Below are 23245 nucleotides of genomic sequence, written 5' to 3' on the forward strand. Positions count from 1 at the left end.
ATACTGGTTTTTATCCTCTGTATAGTGGCTTTACATCTTATTCATCCTTCAAACTACCAGAACGTGTTCTCTTTCAAAAACAGCAGAGTAACACAGCAAACACAGCAATCTCATTTAACTTCTTGGTATTGGTTATAGAAGAGACTCATTGAACTTGCTATTTTCCAGCCTGCATTTTTGAACCATTAAGGCATGCCACAGAGGGAAAAATTCATCAAGGACAATTGATTAAAACTGCTGAAAGAAGCTTAGGGGTTTGCTTTGCTTCCTGCTGTGGTTTACGACAACAGTTACTGTTTTCCCATTTGAAGTTCAAGTCACATCATAGAATCGTGTTTGCTTTACGATACAAACTTCTGCATTCGCAAACAAAAGGCCTCTTTAAGGGTCCATTTCACACTCATCTTTACCGACCTAAAAACAACTGCCTCAACACAAGCCATACACTATAACTTACAAGCAAACCAATGTATTAAGAAGAGAAAGTAAACTTGTATAAATCTTTCCACATAACGACCCAATGTAACATTATTTTCCCCTCTGTTGGCCAGCCAAGAACTACACCGTATGCAAATATTACACTGAGCAAAACTATGAAGTAAATCTGGGGGTTTTGGACAATGCCAATAACAAAGCTGGAAAGCAATCTGAAGCAGCCAGTCGTACAGGGCTGAGCGATAACACCGCCAGTCGCCTCAGATCAAAGTGCTGCCTTTCAGTGGCCAGTTAAGATGATTTAGCTGCCTGTGTTTTACCGGACTTGAGAGGACAAGGATTGATGCGTGCACAGCACCGAAACAGGAGAAGAAACTCTTCCAAATCCCAGCGCTTATTCCATATTTTCTCCACAGCCACAGCCCTCCACAAAATAAGAGAGGAGATGCAGCAGAATCAAGGAAAGGGAGCTCTAAGCTTACTTTTCCACAGCATCTCTTCCTTTAAGCTGTCAGAGGGGCATGACTTTAGTACTTCAGTTCAAACCTTGCTGGCAAGAACAAAAGGGAAAATTAAGCTTCTCAATTCTTTAAGAAGAAAAGGCTCCAAGCTCCTGCTTTCCAGCTCTCTCAAGACAACAGAAGGGACTGAAAAGCAGCTCTGCCAGGTTTTTGTAGGCTGAACTGGTGAAATCATACATTGGCAAAGAAGCCAAGACATCAGGAGACCAGACTTTGCAGGCTCTTGGTAACCGCCACAGCATTTGGTAAGGCGCGGACTGATTATGGTTATAACTGTCACTTCAAGACAATAGCTACTCAATCTTTTCAAAATACATGAAACGGCACTTCTTCCCTTTCTTTTTTCTTTTCTTTCTTTTAATATGTAGAGTTATCTTATTCTTCTTTTTCTTTTTTTTTTTTTTAAACAGGTAGAGTTCTCTCCCAGGGTTCACACAGCCAATACTCTTACACAGACCTGCGTCAGGAATATGAACACTGTATCTGTCTCGACTACTGGAGAGGTGTCCACAGGAACAAATACCTCAGCAGTAGCTACAGACCAACTTCTCTTGTCTCTTACAGCATCTCAAGTCTCTTACAGCACTTCTCCACAGAGCAGGAGAAAGACCCGAGGCTTCCCTGCCCGGCCTCACGTGCAGGGAAAGTCCTTGTGCCAAAGTTCAGAGGCCCAAGAAGCAAAGTTACTGCCTGGGTTGGACACTAAAATTAACAGGACTCCACAGATCTTGCTATGTAGTAAAAGCCACAGAGCTTCATTAAAATGAAACCCTCGTCTGTTTGCAGTTATGGGTTAAACTAAAAGAAGAAGGGCATTCGCTTATTCAGCATTAATGCACCAGTGTGAGCCTGTCCCAGAAGGGAGAGTTTCCTCCCACAACACTGTACCGCTGCAGTCAATAATGCAGGATGTGGTCCTCTAACAGAACAGGGTGGTCTCCAAACAATTTTGATGACTCATCCCATCAGTAAAAAATTCTGAGCCCATATTCCTACTCTATGTATATTTATTATTTAGAAGATAAGTATACCTACTACAGAAGTTCTTCCCATAGCCCAGTGAACTGTCTGCACTCACCCCACTTCGGAGACCGCTTTTCTAGAGAACCAGCCAAAAAAACAAAACCCAAAACCCACTAAAACAAAGAGATCAAGACAGACGTTTGTTCCCACAAGCTCTTTGGCTGCAGGCAGAGCGAGGCTGAGGAGCAGTGAGTTCCTCCAGGAACAGCTCCAGTGCCAGTCTCTGCAGTCTCCCTCCTAACCCAGATGTTGAGATCCCAGTTGAGCAGCAATATCAACAATCAGTTCTTTGGGTTTCTTCTCTGTTTGCCTCATCTTCCTGTCAATTCCCAGTGTTCATACCTGCTCCTCACAGGGCCCTGCAGCCTCCCACCCACAAACACACCACTGCAGCTGGGAGAGGGCGGCTTCCAGCTGTAACTTCCCGACATTAAATGGAGTCCAGTGCTTCTGGGACAACAGGGTTGTGGAAAGAAGGGGACACTGAGAAGAGCCTTACCTCATCATCCTTCCACTCTGAGAAATCAATCTTGAAGGAAGGCAGGGAGAACTGCTGGCTTACCCCTCTCTTGTAATGAACAGTCTCCGACTGCAGAGAGGGGTTCTTTGTGCTGTATCTGAAGAAAGGGGGGAAAAAGAACACTTGCTGTAACAAACGATTGCTCTCTGCTAGGCTCTCATTCATTCACGCCCGTCGGGCTCTCAGGAATCACAAGTGGCAGCTCGAAGAGGCAGAGCCGGCAGGGGCTGGCAGCCATTCCGTGGGGATACAAAAAGGGAAGGGAAAGGTCAAAGCAAGGAGAGCACAGGGGAGGGAAAGCAGCGCAGACGGGCAAGGTCTGTTTGGATCCAGACTGACCTGCCTGGAAACACTGAGTGCCAGAGGAATACGTGGGGTGCGGCGTCCTGGTAAAGGCTAGCTCACAGACCCAGGGCCTGAGCAGCCCGGGTTTTCAGCCCAGCACACAGCCTTATTTTCTGCAGGAAACTCAGGAAGAACGAGCAGTGATGTAACAGTGGCAACACACAACCCAACACAGCGCTGGAAGTTTTCCCGTGCCTCCATGGGACAGCTCTGCAGTGAGAAGCACTGCTCAGCTTGCCATCGTCCTGGTGAACAAGAACCATTCCAATCCACTCCTCTGTTCCTCATTTGCTTCCCCAAAGGTGTTGCAGGGCTACCAACACCACCAGAGAGCCACTGAGTAGTCCTCCATGCCATTCACAATTCTTCCACTGTCTTGCAGCCCAGCTCTGAAGCGCCAGCACTGCCAGTCTAGGACAAACATCTCTGGAATGGCACCATAGAGACCATCCACTGTCTCCTGCACCCAAATCCCACCCAGCGCTGTCTGCCCCAAAAGAGACGCTTCACTTCCCACTTATCATTACTACTGATGGTGGGATTCACAGTGGGCTTCGGTGGCAAAACAGGATCAATAGGTTCTCACCCCTTTCTGGAGGGCTATTTCTGAGCTGGATGCGCACAGCCTTTCACCACACCAACTCTGGCACAAGAGAGGAGGCAGCAAACTGCAAAGCGGGGTGAGAACATCTGAAGGTGGTTTTACCTCTAACTGTGTGTTCAGAGCATGTTGACAAACCAGAGAGAACGTGAGAGACCCCTGCCCAAGAGGCTTATGCTGCTGAAACAGGAACCTCCTCTGGCACAGCGACGAGACCAGTCTGGCTCCAGCTCCACAAGAAGAGCTTTAGCAGCCAGTCACAGCAACGGGACATTCTCTCTCCTCCTGCACACTAACATCACCTCCTAACCAGAGCTTCACCAGGTGAGACACACAGAGCGCGAGCCTCCAGCCACCGCACGCAGAACAGCTACAAGCTTGAAGCCTTGCTGACTGCTCAAACTTAATTGCCACTATTCTTGGTCAACCAGACAGTGCGGGGACAAGTGTCACAGTAGCACCAGGAACAATACGCTGAAATTTTTCCTTAGTTCAACCTGGGACACCACTGAAAACCAGCTCCTCAGGCTTCACTGACTCCGTTTCTCAAAGAATAACACAGGCAGTACTGGTGCCAGTCCTGCCAAGGAGACACCAGAGGAGATTGAGGCTTTGATGTGGCCATTCAGGAAGGAGACCTGTCAAGCAGAGCAGTTAACAGAGCATGCACAGAGGCAAAGGAAAGCGCATCCTTGCTTGGAGAACAGGATTCTGTACTTTCGAGGATGTTCTGAAACACAGACACAGCTGACAAACCACCACGTACGTATGCAGAGGCTGGAAAGCTCCAAGTTCCTTCAGCCTAACTGCACTTCGTGAAGGAGCACAGGGCACAAAAAGGGGATGGTAATCCAAAGCTATTCTACATCCCAGGTAATGCCTTTTGGGTTTTGTAAGCAAGAAGCAAGAGGGCTGGGCAGCTCGCTTCCAGAGGACGTGAAGTGAAAACTGTGAGAAAAGCCCCTAGGGAGAGTCAGCCAAGAGCTGCAGAACTGAGCATCACACCAGGGTTGTGAAGACCAGGCTGGAGGATGGCAGAGGTGATTCATAGAATCATGGAATGGTTTGGGTTGGAAAGGACCTTACAGCCCATCCAGTTCCAATCTCCTGCCATGGGCAGGGACACCTCCCATCGGATCAGGTTCTTCAAAGCTTCATCCACACTGGTCTTGAATTAACGAGATTCTCTTGATTAGAGACCACATGCCTGAACTTACAATTCAACTTTCAAGAGACACTGAGGTGACTTTACACTCTAGGGAGGACTCTAGGTTTCCCTACCTGCTGCTGGCGCAGAAGAGCCCACAGAGACAGTGGGCTGCCCTCCTGGACTCAGGCCAGCCAGCACTGTAACAGAGAGCCTCAAAGCACGATGACTAGGGTGCATTTTGTAACTGAAGGTATAAGAACCTGGATGCCAAAAGATGATGAATATTTATTAATCCCTTCAAACCCAAGTAGGAAAATATAGGCTCCCCTCTGCATGAACTGCTGCCTTTCTCTGGAAAGCCAGTGAAGTTCCTGCACCTTCAGAGGTTCCAGAGGGCTTATCAAGTGTCCCAAGGTCCAGAGTAAATTCTGGAAGGCTGTGACAAAGGCCAGGTCCACTACATCCACTCCGCTCTTCCTGCCAGCGAAGGTGCACTATGCCATTTATGACAATACCTTAAAGATCGCTCTTTACTGCGCTGAAATTGTGACACTTTACTAGAAGGTCTCGCTCCATCCTTAGCATTTAAAGCACGGTGTGGGAGAGATCAGAATGACAGGTCTTTTATGTGTGAAGTATGGAGCGAGCAATTGAGTGAAGTTTTATTTACTGAGTTGTCAAGCACCATGAATAGAGCAAGCCTGTATCCAGCTTCTTTTGTGGTGCTTTCAAAGCTTCCCAGCGCGGCAGAGAGGCGCAATTCTCCCTCCACAGCTGGCAAAGCAGAGGATGGAAGAGTGACTAAGGTGTCAGCAAATCAGGAACCTACTAGAAAGAAAGTGCAGAGAAAGAAAGATTCATGTTCCTTCCACCCAAACACTCTCCCCTTTAATTTTGGGCCAGGATCTCACAGGTCAGCTTTAGGGGAAGAGAGGAGTTGAGCAAGTGTCTCAACCCAAAGTGATTTTTATTGACAAAAAACCCACTACTGAAATACGAGAAGGCTGTAGCCCTGGGTCTCGGTCAGAGTTCAAGCCAAAGCGGGTCCCAAGCAGAGTCTGGAAGTTAACCGGGTGCCAAGTGGCTACACTGCAGTCCCTGCCAGGCTTCTCACCTCCTGCTTCCTCCTAGGATGGAGTTTCCACTTCAGGCTGAGGGAAACAAACCTTTTACCAGGCAGCTGAAGCCCTGCCACCCATGTCCTGCTCCAGCACCTGCAGAGCTTTGCCTCCAGCTACTGAACTCACACTCATGACTCCAACCAGGCTTCAAAGCTGGCGGCTGACACAACAGCTACACAGAGAGGCACAAAGGCCAGAACTCCCATTAAAGACAGAGGGTTTGTCGGCTCAGTGAAATCCAGAGAATTTAGCTCTCCAGCCTGTGAACTTTGCACGCTACAGCGTTCCCTTGCGGACCGGGGTCTGTCTGGATCAAAGCAGGCTTTGGCTTTAAAGGCTTGTGCCTTGCAGAAAACAGCACTTGCCTCCGATTTCTTCACACAGAAGAAACCTCTCTGCACAAAGAATTCATATTAATCACCACATCCACAGCCAAAAGCAGCAAGAGCACCTTTCAAAGGCCTTGACTAGACAGAGGCTATTAAATAACCAAAGGAATATCTGAGTGCCTCTGTCTCTCCTACGCAAGCTTTACTGCAAACAGCCACGTGCTGAGCACTCATTTCAGCTGGATTTCATTTTGTGAACCAGCTATTCCAATTTCCACATGCAGACAGAATTTATCATCTATTGCAGCGTCACGGCCACCGTCAGCTTAAAAGGCTGCGGTGGGATGTTTGCGATGAGTGTAGCAGGCATTGCAAAACAAACAGGGAAATGAGAATTCCTTTAAAACAAAGAACGCTGTGCACCCATTTGTGCATCAGTGACACAAACAGCACAGCCCTGACAACAGGCAAGGACTGCAGAGCTAGACTGACCTATTTTCATTATGTTTTCTCTTTATAATGAAAAAACAGAGCCTGGCAACATTATCACGATATGGAAGAGAACCTTTTCTGCCCAGAGAGGAGGATCTTTTTCATAACAATGGACTTCAGAACTCAAACCTCTCATGTCACATTTATCATCAGCTCCTGATCTGCCTGGATTGCTCACGTCTTCAGAGCTGGCTGTTTTAAGTGCTTCCAGCTACAGGGCTGGTTTGACTCCTTCCCCTGAGGAAACAACCGCTGCTGTCATGTTTCAACTACACAATCCTTCCTGCTAGTCAGCAGGATACCTGCAGCTGGAAAGTCCCGGGGGCCCTCCCAGGAACAGGCTCACCGTGTGCGCACCAAGGCTTTGCCAGAAAAGGATGGGAAGCATTCGTAGAGCACACATGAAAAAAAGAACATGAACTTGATCACAACCTGTTCAAAAAAAACATACCAGTCTCCTAAACCAAAGACATGTAAAGGTGCAAAAAGAGGAACCAGTTACTGCAAGAGAAAGTAGGCTACAAACTGCAAGTCCTTCAACTGTTCTCTCAGAGCTGCTGAGGAGCATTGCATTTCCCTGTAATGGAAATGCAATGTGGAAGATCTTCTCATTTAAACTACATGCTTATGGGCAATGCCTAGTGAGCACTCAAGGACAGCTAATACGCCTGCATGTCTTGCATACGCCAAGACAGAGACTCTCACCCCATTTAGACATGGCCCACCACAGTGCCCCTTCACCTTTCAGCTGAGGTGGCTGAATCGATCACCTGTACCGCAGGCCACCTCTCTGGCTGGCAAGTCTTCAAAGCCAGTTGTTAGCATCACAGATTCTGACAGCAAATTTCTTTTTGTTTGTAGGACATTTTTGAAGCTGACAGGCATCGCTGAGCCTCAGTGACACTGAGCAATACAAGGCTCGTCCTCACAGCTGAGCAGTCAAGCTGTTACAGTTGTCTCCCCAACCACGGTCTGCCCTGCTTTCTACCCAGCTGCCGGGAAGCTGAAGCCAAAGAAAAGGACAAACTGAGAAATATTACTCTCCAAGCCAGCTACAGCTCAGAGCGGCTCCCCCAGAGCACACCCACCACTAAGCAAAGACGAGAGCAGATCCTCAGGGAAGATGCTCGGCTATAGCTCAAGGCAGGGACTGCCACAGGAAACAAGCTGAACAGTTGTGCAAAACCAAAGGCAATGGACGCCATCAGGAAAAAAAATAAAACTGAGGATATCGGAGGCTTGAGGTGTTCAGAGGCAGTTCACCACTAATTCCATGCCATTAGATAGACTCTGGACACAGGCAGATCTGGTCTCTGTTACCTCTGTGGTGACGCACTGGCTGGTCCTCTGAACTAATGCATTCTACTCTAATAAGCCTCTAGGCTCACAACAAAGCAACCAGGCAAAAGATACACAGGAGGGGCGAGCAGCAATCCACTCCAGAGTTAAACTAATTTCCATTTAATCCAAGAGACTCCCACAGATACCTGCACCAGCACCAGAACATGCTGGGTACCTTCCCCTGAGTGTGGGGCTGCAGAAGTGAGGACCCCTCAGCAATCGCCAACGGCCACACATCTGCCTTCTCCAGATGTTACTGGGCAGCCGTGGTCCTGCAAAGGGGATGATGCAGCTCCCCCTGAAGAGCTCAACAGTTCCGCACAAGAGGCAGGCACCAGTCGGGAGCTACATGTTCCCAAGATCTTGGCTGGGAAACGGTATAGCTGAGCGCATCTCCCAGCACGATTACCTGGAAACGTCTGCTGAACATTCCTTTAAGACAGGTTAGGACAGGCAGCACGTACTGATAACACCACCAGCTTTTAACTGGAGCCCAAACAACTCTGGGAGGAAGCTTCCTGGCTTGCAGAAAGAAAGGCTTCCCTTCCGTCACAGCGTTCAGACACTCTCAAAATCAAGCTCCCAACACACAGGGCATTGTGACTCTCAGATGAGCAAAGACTCTATGATAAGCAATGCTCTTGCTGATGGAAAGCCACCCTACCTTCTCTCCCCTCAAACTGTGTGAACATAACCACGTTCCTAGGAGTTTCACAGGAGCAGGAGCGCTGATGCTATCAGGATCAGTGGTTGTTTCAGCAGAGAAGCAAGAATAACTCGTTTAGCGCTTCTAAGGAGCCATGCTGCAGGCTGGGGACTAGGAGAAAATTTCTGCTTTGGACAAGGGTCCAGAAAGTTTCTCCCATTTTAGGATTTAGCATCAATTTAGGAGAGTGGAAAAAAAAAGTGGTTTGTTTTACAGAGCATCTTCTTCCCAATCAAGTGCTGGGCACAGCGATAGAAAGAGCTCTGCAAATACACCCAGTGCAGCTTTTGCACATGCTTGTTCCTTGAATGCAGCTGTTAGCACCAAAGGAATTGAGAAAAAGGAAGAACTACCAGCCCGGATGGGGAAGCTGCATTGCTATCAATGCACTAAAAATGCACTGAGAGCTCTAAGAATGCAGACCGGATTTTTTTTTTTTTTCCACTAGGATTTGAAAAGAATAAATCAAAGTAATTATAGCATTGCCCTTTCAGAACTGCTTTGCAAAGCCAAAATCAGAGCTTCAGAAGGTTTTTACAAGCAGCCAGCAAATCCAGAGAAGCAGAGATGCCTACTTCAGGCAGCTGCACTGGCCCCAAGACGTGCTTCATGAGCTGCTTCCACGTGGAAAAATAGCCTGGGTTGAATTAAAGCAGCTTATAAAGTCTATATTTGTAACTTGCTTCCCCCAGCCTTTATTACCTACACATCCAGCATGAAATCAGGATCGTGCCTTCCAAAAGGTTCCCAGGCTTCTGGTGCAGCCCCCCCTCACCTTTATTGTCCGAGAACTCCGGAGCAGAGACAGATAGCTCATAGCTCCTATACCAGCGGGAAATTAAAGTATGGCTTATTAAATAAAAGGCCAGCAGTGGAAGCAAGAGCTGAATCTTAGCGCTTTGGCTTCTGACGTAAAGGTTTAGTGTGCTGGGAACTGCTGCTGGCTACGCTTCGTTAGCGAGGCAATGACTGCTCACTACTGATCCTGGTTTCGTGCAGAGGCAGGCAGGGTTTACAACCAAAGGCTTTTCCTCTGCCATCTGAACAGAGATCTATCTCTCAACGACCCATGGACAGGGTGGATTAGAAAATTCAGATTTAAAACAAACCTATTTTTTGGAGGTTGACAGTTGTGTTAACTTTCAGAAACTTTAATTGTTCCAATTAAATTCAAAAAGCAATTAGGGCAGCACACACCTGCTGCACAAGCTTTAAGGAAGAGATAACAGCACTGGTGACAGTCACTGGCTTAGTGCATGGCACTACATTTCAGTAAAACGTGTTCTTAAGTGAATCAGAAACTGGTTGTTGGCTCCAATCAACCAACAGAGTCCTGAGCAGAGAGCTACCAGTTACAGAGGAGTGAAAACACGCTCTGTCCAGAAACAGTCCCTTGTATTTGTTAACTACAATATTTCCATTAAGCAATTATTACTCAAAGCACAACTTGACAAGAGAGTCTCTTAAGAGTCCAACACAGAGCAGTTTAACCAACAAGAACGCTACGCTGCTGGTCTCAGGTGATTTGGTTGCAGCTCCATTCCAACACAGCTTGATCAAGACACAGGATGTGTCCTTTTTTCTTCCTGTAAGAAAAACTCTTTTTTGCCATTTTGATATAAAACACAAAACTAGAAGAGTCTGAAAAAATACCTGTGCTTATTCTTTAGAGGCTTAAGCTCTTTGTACAATGCAGCACAAAGTTTGATGTGATGCTTATGCTGAGGTGTAAATGCAGATGTTTCATGGTTACGGACCAGTGACAAATTCTCCTCAAGGAAACCCAAAAAAGGAATATGCAAAACAAGATCAAAATCAATGATTTAGGACAAAGCTCACTGATTTAAGCCATGCCTGAAGTCTGGCAATTTAAATGCATCCACCCTGGCCATAGAGGCCCTCAGTGCTCCCCAACAGCCCACAGATGGTTTTCCAGGTCAAGAACCAAGGAACGTTGCAGAGCAGCACAAAGGACACTGGCCACCTCTCCACGCTGTACCTGTGTTAGGAAAAGAGGACTTCAATCTCCAAGGCTGCCATTCCAACACCTTCACTAAGCACTAAATTCACAGGAAACCTAAGGACCTAAGAGACAGAACACGGAAACTCAGTCAGGATTTCTAAAGCATCCTGCTGCAGCCAGCTCTGCTCAGGAAAAGCTGGAGCCAAAGAGAAAGCATTTTCAGGGTTTGCTGAGAGATATTTTCCAAACACTTAAGAGGAGCTGATTTATTACCTCCCCAAAATAAAGGCAGCCACAGGCTTCAACAGAAGAAAAGGGGCAGGAAAACCATAGAACGGTATGGGTTGGAAGGGACCTTAAAGCCCATTCAGTCCCAATCCCCCTACCATGGGCTGGGACACCTCCCACTGGATCAGGGGCTCAAAGCCCCATCCAACCTGGCCTCGAACAAAAATTCTGGATCAGAATATCCTCCAGTCTGGAGGAACGCACATGTGAATGGGGACCACTGGCTGGTCACATTTCCAAAAACATACCATTCATTGATCACTGGTGGGATGGTCATCCTTTGTATAAAACACGTGAGCCATTTTATGGTTTGTCATGAACATTTCTCCCTGCAGAAACTTCTGCAGATGCCTTCAATAAACCTAAGTTTACCCCCAATCTCGAGCACCACTGCAGAAGCCGTCAGCACCACGTGCACAGAGCCGCTGAGCAGCCAAAAGCCTCTACTAGAGGAAGCCAAGAGCTTCTGCAGCCTGAATCTTCCCCTACCCATAGAACAATAAGAATTCTTTGTCCCATGGCCCCTGGAAGTCTGCCACAACATAGCAGCAGCTCACCTGCACCCAGTTCACCCCAGAGAGAGCACATTTCGGCCATCTTCAATCTTCAGAGAGGAAATTTTTCTCAGTCTTATAGGATACAGTGTTGATTGGAATGGTTTAAATGTGCCAACTCAGATAAAAAAGGTTTAAAATCTGTAGGGATGCACTACCAGGATACAAGAAAGACTTATTATTATCAATGACGTATTGGCCATTCTTTCTACAGTGAGCCAAAGGCTGATATGCATAACCAGCAGGAAAAACAGGGCTTAAGGCAGCAAATCCTCCCGAGAGCCACCTCACGCAGCCTGTGCGGAGGGGTCATTTAGCCCAAAAGGGGCTCTGGAGGGGTCTCACTTCCATACAACTCGCTATGTAAATGTCAGGCTGAACTTTACTTTGGTGGTTTGGATGTTCTGCTTGCAGGGAACACAGAAATTCAGGGAGTTGGGTGATCTGGAAAAAAACTGTTAGTGTCTGAAGGGAAGGGGGGTTGCTTTTTTAATTTCATAGAGCATCTTGCTGATAAAGCCTCAGCTGCACGTTCCTCTCCTTTGTTGCACACAGAATGGTTTCCCCACACACAAAAACAAACCAGAGAGGGAACAAGAGAGGATATTGGCTCTGTGGGGAAGGGAAGTGAAAGTAATAGTCAAAGCTGTCAGAATATATGGATCAAAACAGGAAAAGAAGAGATTTCCCCCTCCACCAACCCCAGGAGTACAGCCCTCAGGGTGATAACAGGAGATGTTTGACACGCTTATCCCCGGAGAGCTCCTGTGCCACTTCCACGTGCCCACTAGCCCAGGACTTACACTGCCATGCCACCAACAAACTCTTCTGTAGCCTGGCAGTAGATTGTGATGGCAACACGGGCATCTGCATCAAATGTGAACTCCAAGCTGTACAGGACTTTCTGCTTCCCATTCTCCTCAGTAGGACTGTCAACATCATCTTTATACCTGAAAGACAATGCCAGAGGATTAGAATGTGTATTTATGAGCTATCATCAAGATTACTCTGGAAATCTGGACAAGAGTACTCCAACCTAGGTGTTCTGGGCAGGGAAGGCACCATGGGGCTTCCTAGATTTCCATTCCTTCCTCTTGAGGAAGGTTCTTCCAAGATTTGGCTGAGGTTTTTGAAGTGAATTATGCATGGGCGGTGTTGAGGGATCTCACCCAAGCTGTACGGTGCCAGGACACAGGATGAGACAAGAATGTCTTGTCTTGAGACAAGAATGGACTCTTGAATGTCAAACCCTTAGAAGAAGAAACACCCTCCCTCCTTTTAAACCTTCACATTAGGGTCAGTATTTGGGCTAAAGAAATCCTGCATGGGCCTGGGAAGTCTGAAGCCTAATTCTGTTAACTCTGCAAAATGAAATGGTGCACGACAAGGAAAAAACAAGGTTTCAGTAACACAAAGAACTCCCGAAGCTCAACAAAGAGCACCTGCAGTATCACACAGAAGATGACATTCAGATCAGAAAGCACCCAAATTAAGGAATTTCAAATACCTTTAAATGCACAATCATTACCTAAACCTTTGATGCTGTGAACAACTGAAGCTCTCACACATTTATTGTATGAGCAAAAATTAACTCATTCAACTGTGTAACAGATGGGATAACTGATACAAGAACAAGTTTAGAAGTTATTTCAATTAACGTAAAGGTGAGTCATGACTTGGCTATGGGCTGCTGTACAGCTGGATGACACTGTGTGATCACCAACGCCCGGTACTGTTCCTCTGCTGCTGCAGAAGGCAGGTAACAAATCCAATGAAGAAGGTGGTAAGCAGGGCAGCGAGCAATGGGCATGGACGAACAGGGAGCTCGAACATGCCAGGAATGGCCAGGGAGACCTGCAGATCCTGGAGCAAGCAGCCAACACAGCACACCACGAGATCGCCTCTGCCTTGAAGGGCAAAGCGACAGAGAGAATAGATGTGATTCTTTGGTAGAGCAGCAACAGATTCTCACATGTAAATTCAAACCCTGCTGTAAGTCTCTGACTGCAGGCACCTCTGTTAGCTCACATACCACGTAGGAAGGGCAAGTGCAGCAGGTTGCCTTTGAGAGGCCGTACATTGCTGCTTGATTTGCAACACAGCTTCAGTCTCACTTGTCTGTCACTATTACCTTAGCTGCCATGATGCCTGGGTCAAAGCCAAGGAGCTGAACTGTTCAGGAAAAGCTTGGCACTGTCTCTGACTTCACAGCACCAATCAGCCTCTCCCTTCATTAGACAGCCTTGATGGATATGCTGCACTGCTGAAATACTCAAGGCCAGGCACACCTCCATAACCAAAAAACTGTCAGAGCAATCCTTAGTTACCAAGTTCACTGAGGTGTAATAACTGCTGCCTAATTAACATGGTTCCACAGCATGAATTTTAATACCACACTGAAAAAGAACAAAATGTTCAGCTTCAGCAATTTGATACAGAAATTTCAGAGCAATACAATCAAATAGAATCACAGAATAGTTTGGGTTGGAAGGAACTTTAAAGATCATCCAGTTCCAACCCCCTGCCATGGGCAGGGACACCTCCCACTGGATCAGGCTGCCTAAGGCCCGTCCAACCTGGTCTTGAACACCTCCATGGATGGTGCAGCCACCACTTCCCGTGGCAACCTATCCCAGCGCTTCACCACTCCCGTAGTGAAGAAATTCTTCCTTGTGTCTAGTCTAAATCTGCCCCTCTCCAGCTTATACCTAACACACACACTTAACTAACGTAACCCTAGCGAATCGCTGCAGCACACGCTGGCATTGCTGGCTGAGGAACTTGGAGAGCTCCAAACAAGACTTTTGCCAGAGGTTCACCTAGGTCACGACAGCACATCAAGCTAGAATACACCCAACATGCTACTATGAAGAAGACAAAGGCCAAGAACAGAGAGTGTAAACATCTGCAGCAGCCTGGATACAACACAGAATACAGCAGATGGTGGTATTTTCACACCAGTTGCACTCAAAGAATAAAATCACAGCACCTGAAAGCTGTAAACAAGAATCACTCCAGCCAGCAGGGCAGGTTTGCCTTGAAAGCACGTGTGCAGCCTCAGTATGTTGTGCTGGACTGACCCAAGAACACAGATGGCAACAACCCACTCATAAGTGTTGTGTGTGTACAAAAAAGCAGCAGCATGAGCTTCTGAAAATTATCTCTTGCTGCGCTGCTCTCCGTCGATCCAAGGGCAGCAGTGAAGGATCCAGGCTACAATCCACTTGTTGCTTCTTCCAGAAGACGTAAGGAAAAGGGGGAACCAGCACCCTTTCCAGGCAGCATGGATGGAAGCTTCTTCATGACTGGGACCCACTGCATATATAGGGAATATTGAACCAGAGATGCCCGATGCACACGACTTACAGATCAACACCACCACGGGTCTGGATGCCTATAAGAACTGCCCTAAGAAACAACGTGGGAGACATAGGGGAGATCCAATCATGGAATAGTTTGGGTTGGAAGAGACTTTAAAGACCATCCAGTTCTACCCCCCTGTCATGGGCAGGGACACCTCCCACTGGATCAGGCTGCCCAAGGCCCATCCAACCTGGCCTTGAACACCTCCAGGGATGGGGCAGCCACAACTTTCCAGGACAAGCTGTTCCAGTGCCTCCCCACCCACATCGTGAAGAAATTCCTTCTAATGTCTAGTCTGAATCTGCCCCTCTCCAGTTTATACCTATCATCTTTGTAGCCCGCCTCTGGACCTCTTCCAACAGTTCCATCTCCTTCTTAGGTTGAGGATTTTCCACGTTCAGCCACACAAAGCACACAGATTCCCAGATCACCCTCCTGTTCTCAACTTCACCTCTGCACTCAAAACGTGCTTCCACCCTTTCAAGAAGAAAATGGGTTAAGCCTAGACTAGACAAGATCTGTTGCCCTGGGAAACCACTGAGGGGCCACCACCAACTGCAGTGCCTGGAGAGAAGGTTTCTGGAGGCTGCATCTGCCAGGAAGAAGCAGAGACAGAGCCCTGTCTGCATGCAGCAGCATCACTGGAGCAGGGGCAAAGTACACAGGCCTGAATGGTGACAGCCACACCGAGGCTATGTACACATCTCCCAGCTGCAACGTGCGTGGTGCTGGAGGGGAAGAAAATCTGCCACATAGCAAGGAGTTCGGGAGAGGAAAGACTGCATGAGCAGCTATGCCAGCTGGTAGGTGGACCAAGGAACAAGCAAGAACTACTTTGGTGCATACTTTGAGAGGCAAGGACATCTTGTGTTCCACTTTAAAGTGCAGGACCAGTGGGATGTAACTTCAAGGGAGTAACAAGACAAAGTCACACATTTTGCATTCCTTCCATTTTTGCAACAGTGTTGGCAGACAAGGAGGTGGTTCAGGTGGTTCAAGAGCTCCTCTGGTTCCACCTGCACTGGATGTTTACAGCGTACATTTAGTCGAGCCCTGCAGACAGTGCTGATGTGAGGTGGTCACAGGTGCATGCACAAATTTAGGAATCAGTGACTTTGCTAAGTGTGCCATTTGGTCATGCACATGAGATAATCACACAGCCTTCACAATCACATTTACGGAGCAGAGAGACTGACCACCTTTGAGAACAAACAGCTCATCCAATGTTATCATGGAAAAGGCAAAGCGGGATGAACAAGGGAGCTGAGGCCAGTTGATTTGGCATCACTTCTGGATAAAACAATGGGAAAGCTGGAACTTTTTATTTGTCTGTTAAAGAATTAAAAGACAAAAATATAATTAACAGCAGCCACGACAACTTTATAGAATAAGTTAAGTTGAACCCGATTCCACCCCTTGAGAAGATTGAAAGGTTTGACCAATGACCTAGCAGATGTGCAGGATAAAAGCTACGTATCACTTGACTTACTAAGGTGGGGATATGTGTTACGACAGTGTCAGAGTGGGTGCTAGGTGAAAGAAGAACCAGCTGACACCTCTATCAGCATTCGTGGGACATCATCATACAGTAGAGGCTTCTCTACCTCCTTGGTTCTGCAGAGATCTGAGCAGTTTAACACTAGCCAGGGCTGGGAGCCGGCAGTTCCAGCACGCTCACCAGCACCATCTCCACCACAGGATGAACTCTTCCAAGGCTCAACGTCAGCCCCATTGTTCTGGAAAGGGAAGAGAAGGGATTTCCCTTCTCTCACTCAGAGCAACTCACCTGTCTCCCCTCAGTCTCTACGACCTGCCTCCCTTATCCAAAACACTCAGTGGTCCCACTACTCTCCTTGATATCACTGCTGCTTCAGACACATTCCCAAACCACTACAGTTGCTGATACCTTCGGCACTTTTGTTCCATCACGCTATCCAAAGCCCATGCTGCAGCAGAAAGGCTGACCCATACAACTCTTCCATGAATCACTTTTATTTTCCTCCTGCAACCGGAAGCGTTTTCAGGGTACAAGTATACAGCCAGTACCAGCCCTCAGCTCTGAAACAAAGCTTCCAACCCAGAGCCAAAGAGGGACACAAAACAGACATGAGGCAGTTGTCTTCTTTTAGTGGTTAATAGCAAAACTCATGCTGTGCTCCTCCGAGTTTCCCAGAGTCTTATCCTGCTAGAAACCAAACACTAACACAAGGTTCAACACCAATATCCACAGGTTTCTTGCTTCTCTCCAAAGCTGCCCTAAATATTCAAGAATTGGCAAAGCTCAGCATTTTGTTGGGTCAGAGCTAGGTAGGAAGCCCAGGGTGGACATTTCCTCATGTTCCTCCATAAAGCCCTACACTCCAAATCATGGATCAACACCGTCTTCACAGGTGAACAATTAATTTTCAGTTAAGCACAAGTTAAAGCAAGAAGCTCATGAGGTGTTTACCATCACAACCTATTTTACACTTAGACACTTGGCTCTGTATCATTTTAGTTGATGGAGGAGGTGGTAAATTGAACTTAACCAGTTCTGGAAAGAATGCGCAAGTCTCAACCACTGGTTGTAAATAAACCAAGCTGGAGAGGGCATAAAGCGTCTTTATGTGCATAGAGGGAGAGAAGAAAAGCCTCTAGTCCAGAGCAGTAGAAAAGCACAAGACAAAATGTGCTCTTGGGAACTAGCAATTAAAATCTCATTTTGGGTCTACATCAGTACAAAATTAAATACAGTAACGTTGGCGGTGGTGTCGTCAGCACTAACACAGCAGCTCAAGAGCTTCATGATGCTGAGAAAGAGCCCACAGTACCAGGAATTAGACCCTGGTAATAAACCTAGATACCTTGAAGGTGCACAGACACCACATTTTATAGAATAACAGAATCATTAAGGTTGGAAAAGACCTGAAAGCTCATCCAGTTGAACGGTCAGCCCGATCCCACCGTGCCTGCTAAACCATGTCACAAAGTTCCACATCTACATACTTTTTGAACCCCTCCAGGGATGGAGACTCCACCACTGCCCTGGGCAGCCTCTGCCAGGGCTTTACCACTTTGTCAGTAAAGAAATATTTCCTGATATCCGATCTAAACCTTCCCTGCTGCAAGCTGAGGATATTTCCTCTCATCCCACCACTTGTTACTTGGGAGAGGAGGAGGAAGTTCCAATAGTCCAGAGCTGCAACTCTGCTTGAGGGTACAGGACACACAACCACACCCAGGAGGAGGTCAGAACTGCAAGGACTAAACCCCATCAACTCCTTCATTCACAGCAAGACCTTTGCCAGTGAAAAAGCCACTTCCCATTCGGCTTCTATGAAATGTTATACTGCCTATGGATGCCTGCAAAGAGAACAAAATCCCCGTTCCACAGCAAGTCTGGGAAGAAAGCTAGACAGTTTCCAGGAGAAGTACTTCAGCCTTTAGCTGAAAAGGCCAGATGGTGTTCAGAGCAGTTTACTAATGGTTACTTTTTCTCAAGTTCTTCCTTCCTTTCCTGTTCAATCAGGTTTGAAACCACAGGTACTGCTCACTTAAAAAAAAAAAAAAAAAAAACTAAAGCAAATAAAACCAACCTTCAGTTTTCAAATAAAAACAAACCCATGGTTTCATGTGGTTGTGACTCAAATGACTCACGTTTACACCATGCTCTCAGATCCACCTTGGCTGAGCGCTGAAGCTGGGCCCCTGCCAGCACTCCAGCCCTGCGCCTGACACGTGGAACTCGGGAGTGACTCAAGGATCTTTGAGAAACTCTCTGCCTGGACACCTGCCCGGTCACTCAGACCAAAACAAAGTGTGGTTTGCTGGGCCCCTGTACCTCAGCCGTCTGTTTTAAAGAGGCAGCCACAGGTCGGAGCGTTAGCTGTTGTGTTTAACCCAGCTAGTGCTGATTTAGATCTCAGTGTAGCGCAGTGAAAAGTAAGAAATCTCCAGGATTGTCCAGACCTTCTCTTACACATGGGTCACAAGCCATCTAAGTGCATACATAACACTGGGACAAAAATTATCTCAGCATTAGGAGAAACCTGAGGAAGTTTCACTCAGGATCAGTCTTCCTGATCCATGACTTGCACCAGGATCAGCTGCCTTTTGGCTTCTCCTTGCACAAGAATGCAGAAAGGAATCTGTGGGGTTTATTGACCTGACTAACATCTTCCATTCAGGCTAATGATTTCATGGGTTTGTTTACCACTCTGCCGGTCCTGCAGAGACAGATACATTGCTGATCCTGTTTGGAAACACCACTCAGGGTTTTCCAGAGCAAAACCTGGTGGCTGCCCCATCCAGGGCTGCACCCTGATCCAGTGGGAGGTGATCCAGGGGGTTGCAACTGCATGGGCTTTGAGGTCCCTTCCAACCCAAACCATCCTGTGATTCTATGAAGTCTAGGGACAGGGAGTGTACAAACCACATGGAAGTTCTGATCACAAAGGAATGCAGAAAATTCTGGACATATCTAGCAACAGAGACATGGAATTCAACTATTTCTCCAAAATCTTATCCAATACAGCTTGGCTCTGGATGGCAGATCGCTGAGAACAAGGAAAGGTTCAGACAGTGACAGTACCTCACCAGTCGGAGAGAGTCTTTGCGGATATTCACCAAACTTCTCAGTGTCTTCACTGGCTCATGTGGAGCTGGAGTTACATAGGGAAACTGGAACAAAAAGGCAAATAATTCTCCTGTTCTTATACTATAAAAGGTAGCAGCATGTTAGCTGACATACAATTACCCAAAGCAAGAAACATCAACCTTTAAGGGTACTCAGTACCACAGCCACAAGAAACAGAATTTTATTTACAGAAGGATCAAGCATATGGGTGAAAACCTTGCTCTGGCCCAGCAATAGCTCATACTGAGAGTAGGTGCTTTAAGAAAGCATTTTCACAAGCTCTTTCTCTGCATCCTGAATTCTCAGTCTGAAAAGCCTTGCTCTCACAAGCTTTTATTACCACTAAAGAAACCACCTCCAGCTTCAGCAGAAGAGACGCAGCTCTTTCATGTGTGTTACAGCATGCAAACAGTGACTTGACTGCTAATCAGCCATCCCAAGCCCTGGATTACTGGGGGAAACTCTTTTTATTCTGAAACAATGGGACAAATGTTCTGGAAAAGAAAAGAAAGACGGGCATAGGGGGGCTCGTTCTATTCTACAGTCAAGAGCCCTTCTCTCACAGACTGTCGTTTAAGTAAAGGGTGATGATGCTTCAGACTGAAATTCTCCTTACTGGTGAGGGACTCCAGTATGAAATGCAAAGGGAATTGCCACTGTGGTGACCACAACCTGCACAGCTGCAGACCTGCCTGCTGCATCTCCCATCTAGCCAGGGAAGGCTGAAACCCAGACATCCACTTGCACAACTGCCAAGTTTGATAGGTGTTCAGACTGAAGACACAGCCGCGCCCAAAGGCAGAGCAACAGCACAACACAGCACTACGGGACAGGGTTTCAGGCAGGTTATTCTACGTGCCTTCAGCAACAGTGCCACCATGCAGCCTCATTAGAGCTGGGGTTCTTCATACACACATCTCCTAGGTGCCCTGCAGCACAGTGAGAGTGACTGACCGGAACAGGAGTACCAGGGACCACCAATATATGACTTTCCTTAGAAACAAGGAGTCTACTGAACAGGCAGCCGAAAGCTGCTGCAGCTGGACTTCAGGGCAGCTCCAGGACACAGTCCCTCAGTGTTATCCCCTCCAGCCACAGAAAAGTGTTGGAGGGGCAACAAGTCAGAGACGGAGGGAAAACGTGCTGTTTCCTGACTGATGTCACAGAATACCTTGTGCCACAGCCTGCAGAGAAGTCACAGGGCAGCAGCAACTACTGTTCTTACACCCCAGCTGCTTGGCGCTGTGGCTGGTAGCACCACTCTGCATAGAGCAGTCAAGACCTCCGTTACTCCAGAGCAAGAACTTGGCCCAAGCTCAGAAAGTCATTTTGCTGCTCTGTGTTCAAGTGGTTTCTTCCCTGAAGATTAATCAGAGATGGCAAACGGCACTAACTTTACATAGGCAAACTATATACCACGGCAGCCTCCCTCTCTTACACCTATTTGGCGAAGGTCCCACTATGTTAACAGCACGTTTATATCCAGAACAATTTGCATATAAAGTCCCTCCTTCCTAATTCTGCTGCTCATTTGCACTCCCTGCTCCAACAAGGGCTTTCTGGACTCTCTCTTGTTCCATCCCGCAGAGTCCTGTTAACTGTGGTGCCAACAAAACCAATGTCACAGCCCAAGGGCAACTCAGAAAGCAGAACGTGCTTGTCACTGGTCCAATTCAAACAGTGAGACATCTTGCCTCAGTTTCCCTCTTCTGTAAAGCAGCAGCGATACTGAACTGCCTCCAAGCACTACAGGCACAAATTCACTAACAGTCACAGCTTTTCTGAAGACAAAAATCTTGACATCAATTTTTCTTTTTCATCTTTTGAAGCTGCATAAACAACTAGGAAAGCAGCTGGCAAAACACAAAGCTCTTCTCCATTTCTTCTCCAGCACACTGAAAACATCTCCAAATGGCTCCTGCTTTGCTACCTTTGGTTCTGTTTAAGCAGTTCTGAGAACCAGAGCCCAGAGAACGGGCTGAACACTGGTTGGAATTCATCCAGCGTGCCCGGGAGCCCTGTGAACCTCAGGCTCTGAGAGTGCATCTGCTTCCCCACCTGCCCCTCCCTGCAGCACGTTTTACGCTCACTCAGGCAGGGGAGTCTCATAGAAAAAAGCCATCAGAATCTCCAAAATCTGTTTCTGAGTCTCTGCACTTCCTCCTTCACTATTCCTTCCCTCTGCCCTAAGTGAAAATAAGTCCATAAGGTGAATGCTGATTCTTAGAAAAACTCTGCTTGCACTTGAACAGCTACATCAGCCAGCAAGGCAGAACACGGGGTGGGAAAGGCTCCTGCACCTCAAGCTGCGATGATGCTCCCCAGGTAGTGAGGGTCCCCCTATGCTCTGTGCGATCTTCTAGCACCAGCCCTACTTTCCAAAATAAGGCAGAAACAAAAGGGTAAAAGAGACAGTGAATAGAAACTTGCCTGAACAGGTCTATTCCCGAGGAAGTTTAGATCCATGTTCTCGCCAAAGAGGTAGCCCTCGGGGTGAGGGGTGTCAAACTTCTCGCCTCCCATAAAGAAGTGACTTGCAAAGTAGTTTCCTAGAAAAAGAAAAACCACAAAAACCCCTCTAAATCAGTGTTTCTCAGAGAGCAGCTGGTCTGTGCAGGTTTTAGTCCACTAGTATAACAGAGCACAAGACAGAAAATACTTGCTAGTTCACTCCTTCCCTGTACTACCAATGGCCACTGCCAACAGTAGAAGCAGGGGAAAAAATACCAAACCCTAGAATCAATCATTACAGTGGGGATAATTCCATTTGAACTTGTTTTCCAGAGAAGGGACAGTAAGAGTAAGCTCTTTCCAATAATGCTTAATTCTGATTAATTCCTCCTCTTCTCCACCTTCCAGTATGAAGTCCAGCCCTATGATCACCACTGACCTGCTCTTCGCAGAATGAGGCTTCCTCCCACTGCAAAGCCTTGCGCAGCCACAGGGGCTCCTGTTGGGCAGTCTACTTTCCCTCCCCTCTTTTACTCCCATACCCCAGTGCTAGAATCACACAAAACCAAACATTGACCATTCTAAATGCAGAAACACAGATATCTGGAAGAGATAAAGCCGGGGACTGACTAAACCGAACTTCAGCTCTGAAGGCTTCACTACAGATCGTTTTCACTCCTCTTTAAAGGTGATGAACTAGAGCACAAATTCCAGGAGATGAAGCGCGTTCAAGGTCACTGCGATTCTAAAGCAGAGAATTAATCAGATTAACCTCAAAGTCAAACCAAATCAGTTCAAATGTATGAGAGCACTAGGGATGTAGCACCTTCCTAGAAGGACTTTGGGAAACATTCCCAGGTTTGAACACCATGGAGCTAGGATTTCAGAGCACTTAAAGATCACGAGAAGTACAATAAAAGGCTCCACCCAAGCCATTTCCCCTGACCTTTCAGAATGCAGGTTTTTCATGCTCATGATGGAAGGACTGAGACAAACATAAGTTTGCTTCCCTAGCTGCAACGCACAGACAGCATAAAATTTGTTTTAAAACGAGTCATTACAGAAGCAGTAACAAATCATCTGAACGGTTATGGAGGCATTATGGAAGGATTTGCAGTCCCTCTCGCTAGAGGCGAGCATGATTTACTCTGAAATGGAAGGGCTCATACTCATGAAATGAATGGCTCTGTTTTTTCCATTAAGGCTTCTTTCCTTCATGCTTCAAGAAAGGCTCTTCTTTCTCCGCACAGATGGCAGTGCTTTAATGGAGATGGTAGTGCTCAGCTTTGCTGAGCTCAGCTCACAAGCATCCAGATGTTTACACTATAGAAACACATCCTTCTTTCCAGATACAATCATCAACTCCAGCACAGGTCCACAATTTACCTAGAATCTGTCCTATACGATCAGCACAACAAAAAGCAGAT

At 47.0% G+C, this 23245-nt stretch overlaps 1 protein-coding gene across 4 annotated transcripts in view; it reads right to left on the minus strand.

The window, feature by feature from the left end:
* The window catches only part of MGRN1 (mahogunin ring finger 1), a 56396-nt gene that overhangs the window by 26484 nt on the left and 6667 nt on the right, over positions 1–23245 (minus strand). For all 4 annotated transcript variants that reach the window (XM_054080346.1, XM_054080344.1, XM_054080347.1 and 1 more), the window contains exons 2-5: positions 21798–21916; positions 19323–19411; positions 12193–12339; positions 2479–2596 (exon numbers count right to left, since the gene is read on the minus strand). In XM_054080346.1, coding sequence (XP_053936321.1) covers positions 2479–2596; positions 12193–12339; positions 19323–19411; positions 21798–21916 — 473 coding nt within the window. The remainder of the gene's footprint in view (positions 1–2478; positions 2597–12192; positions 12340–19322; positions 19412–21797; positions 21917–23245) is intronic.

This window comes from Cuculus canorus, chromosome 15 (assembly GCF_017976375.1).
Source record: "Cuculus canorus isolate bCucCan1 chromosome 15, bCucCan1.pri, whole genome shotgun sequence".
Taxonomy (NCBI): domain Eukaryota; kingdom Metazoa; phylum Chordata; class Aves; order Cuculiformes; family Cuculidae; genus Cuculus; species Cuculus canorus.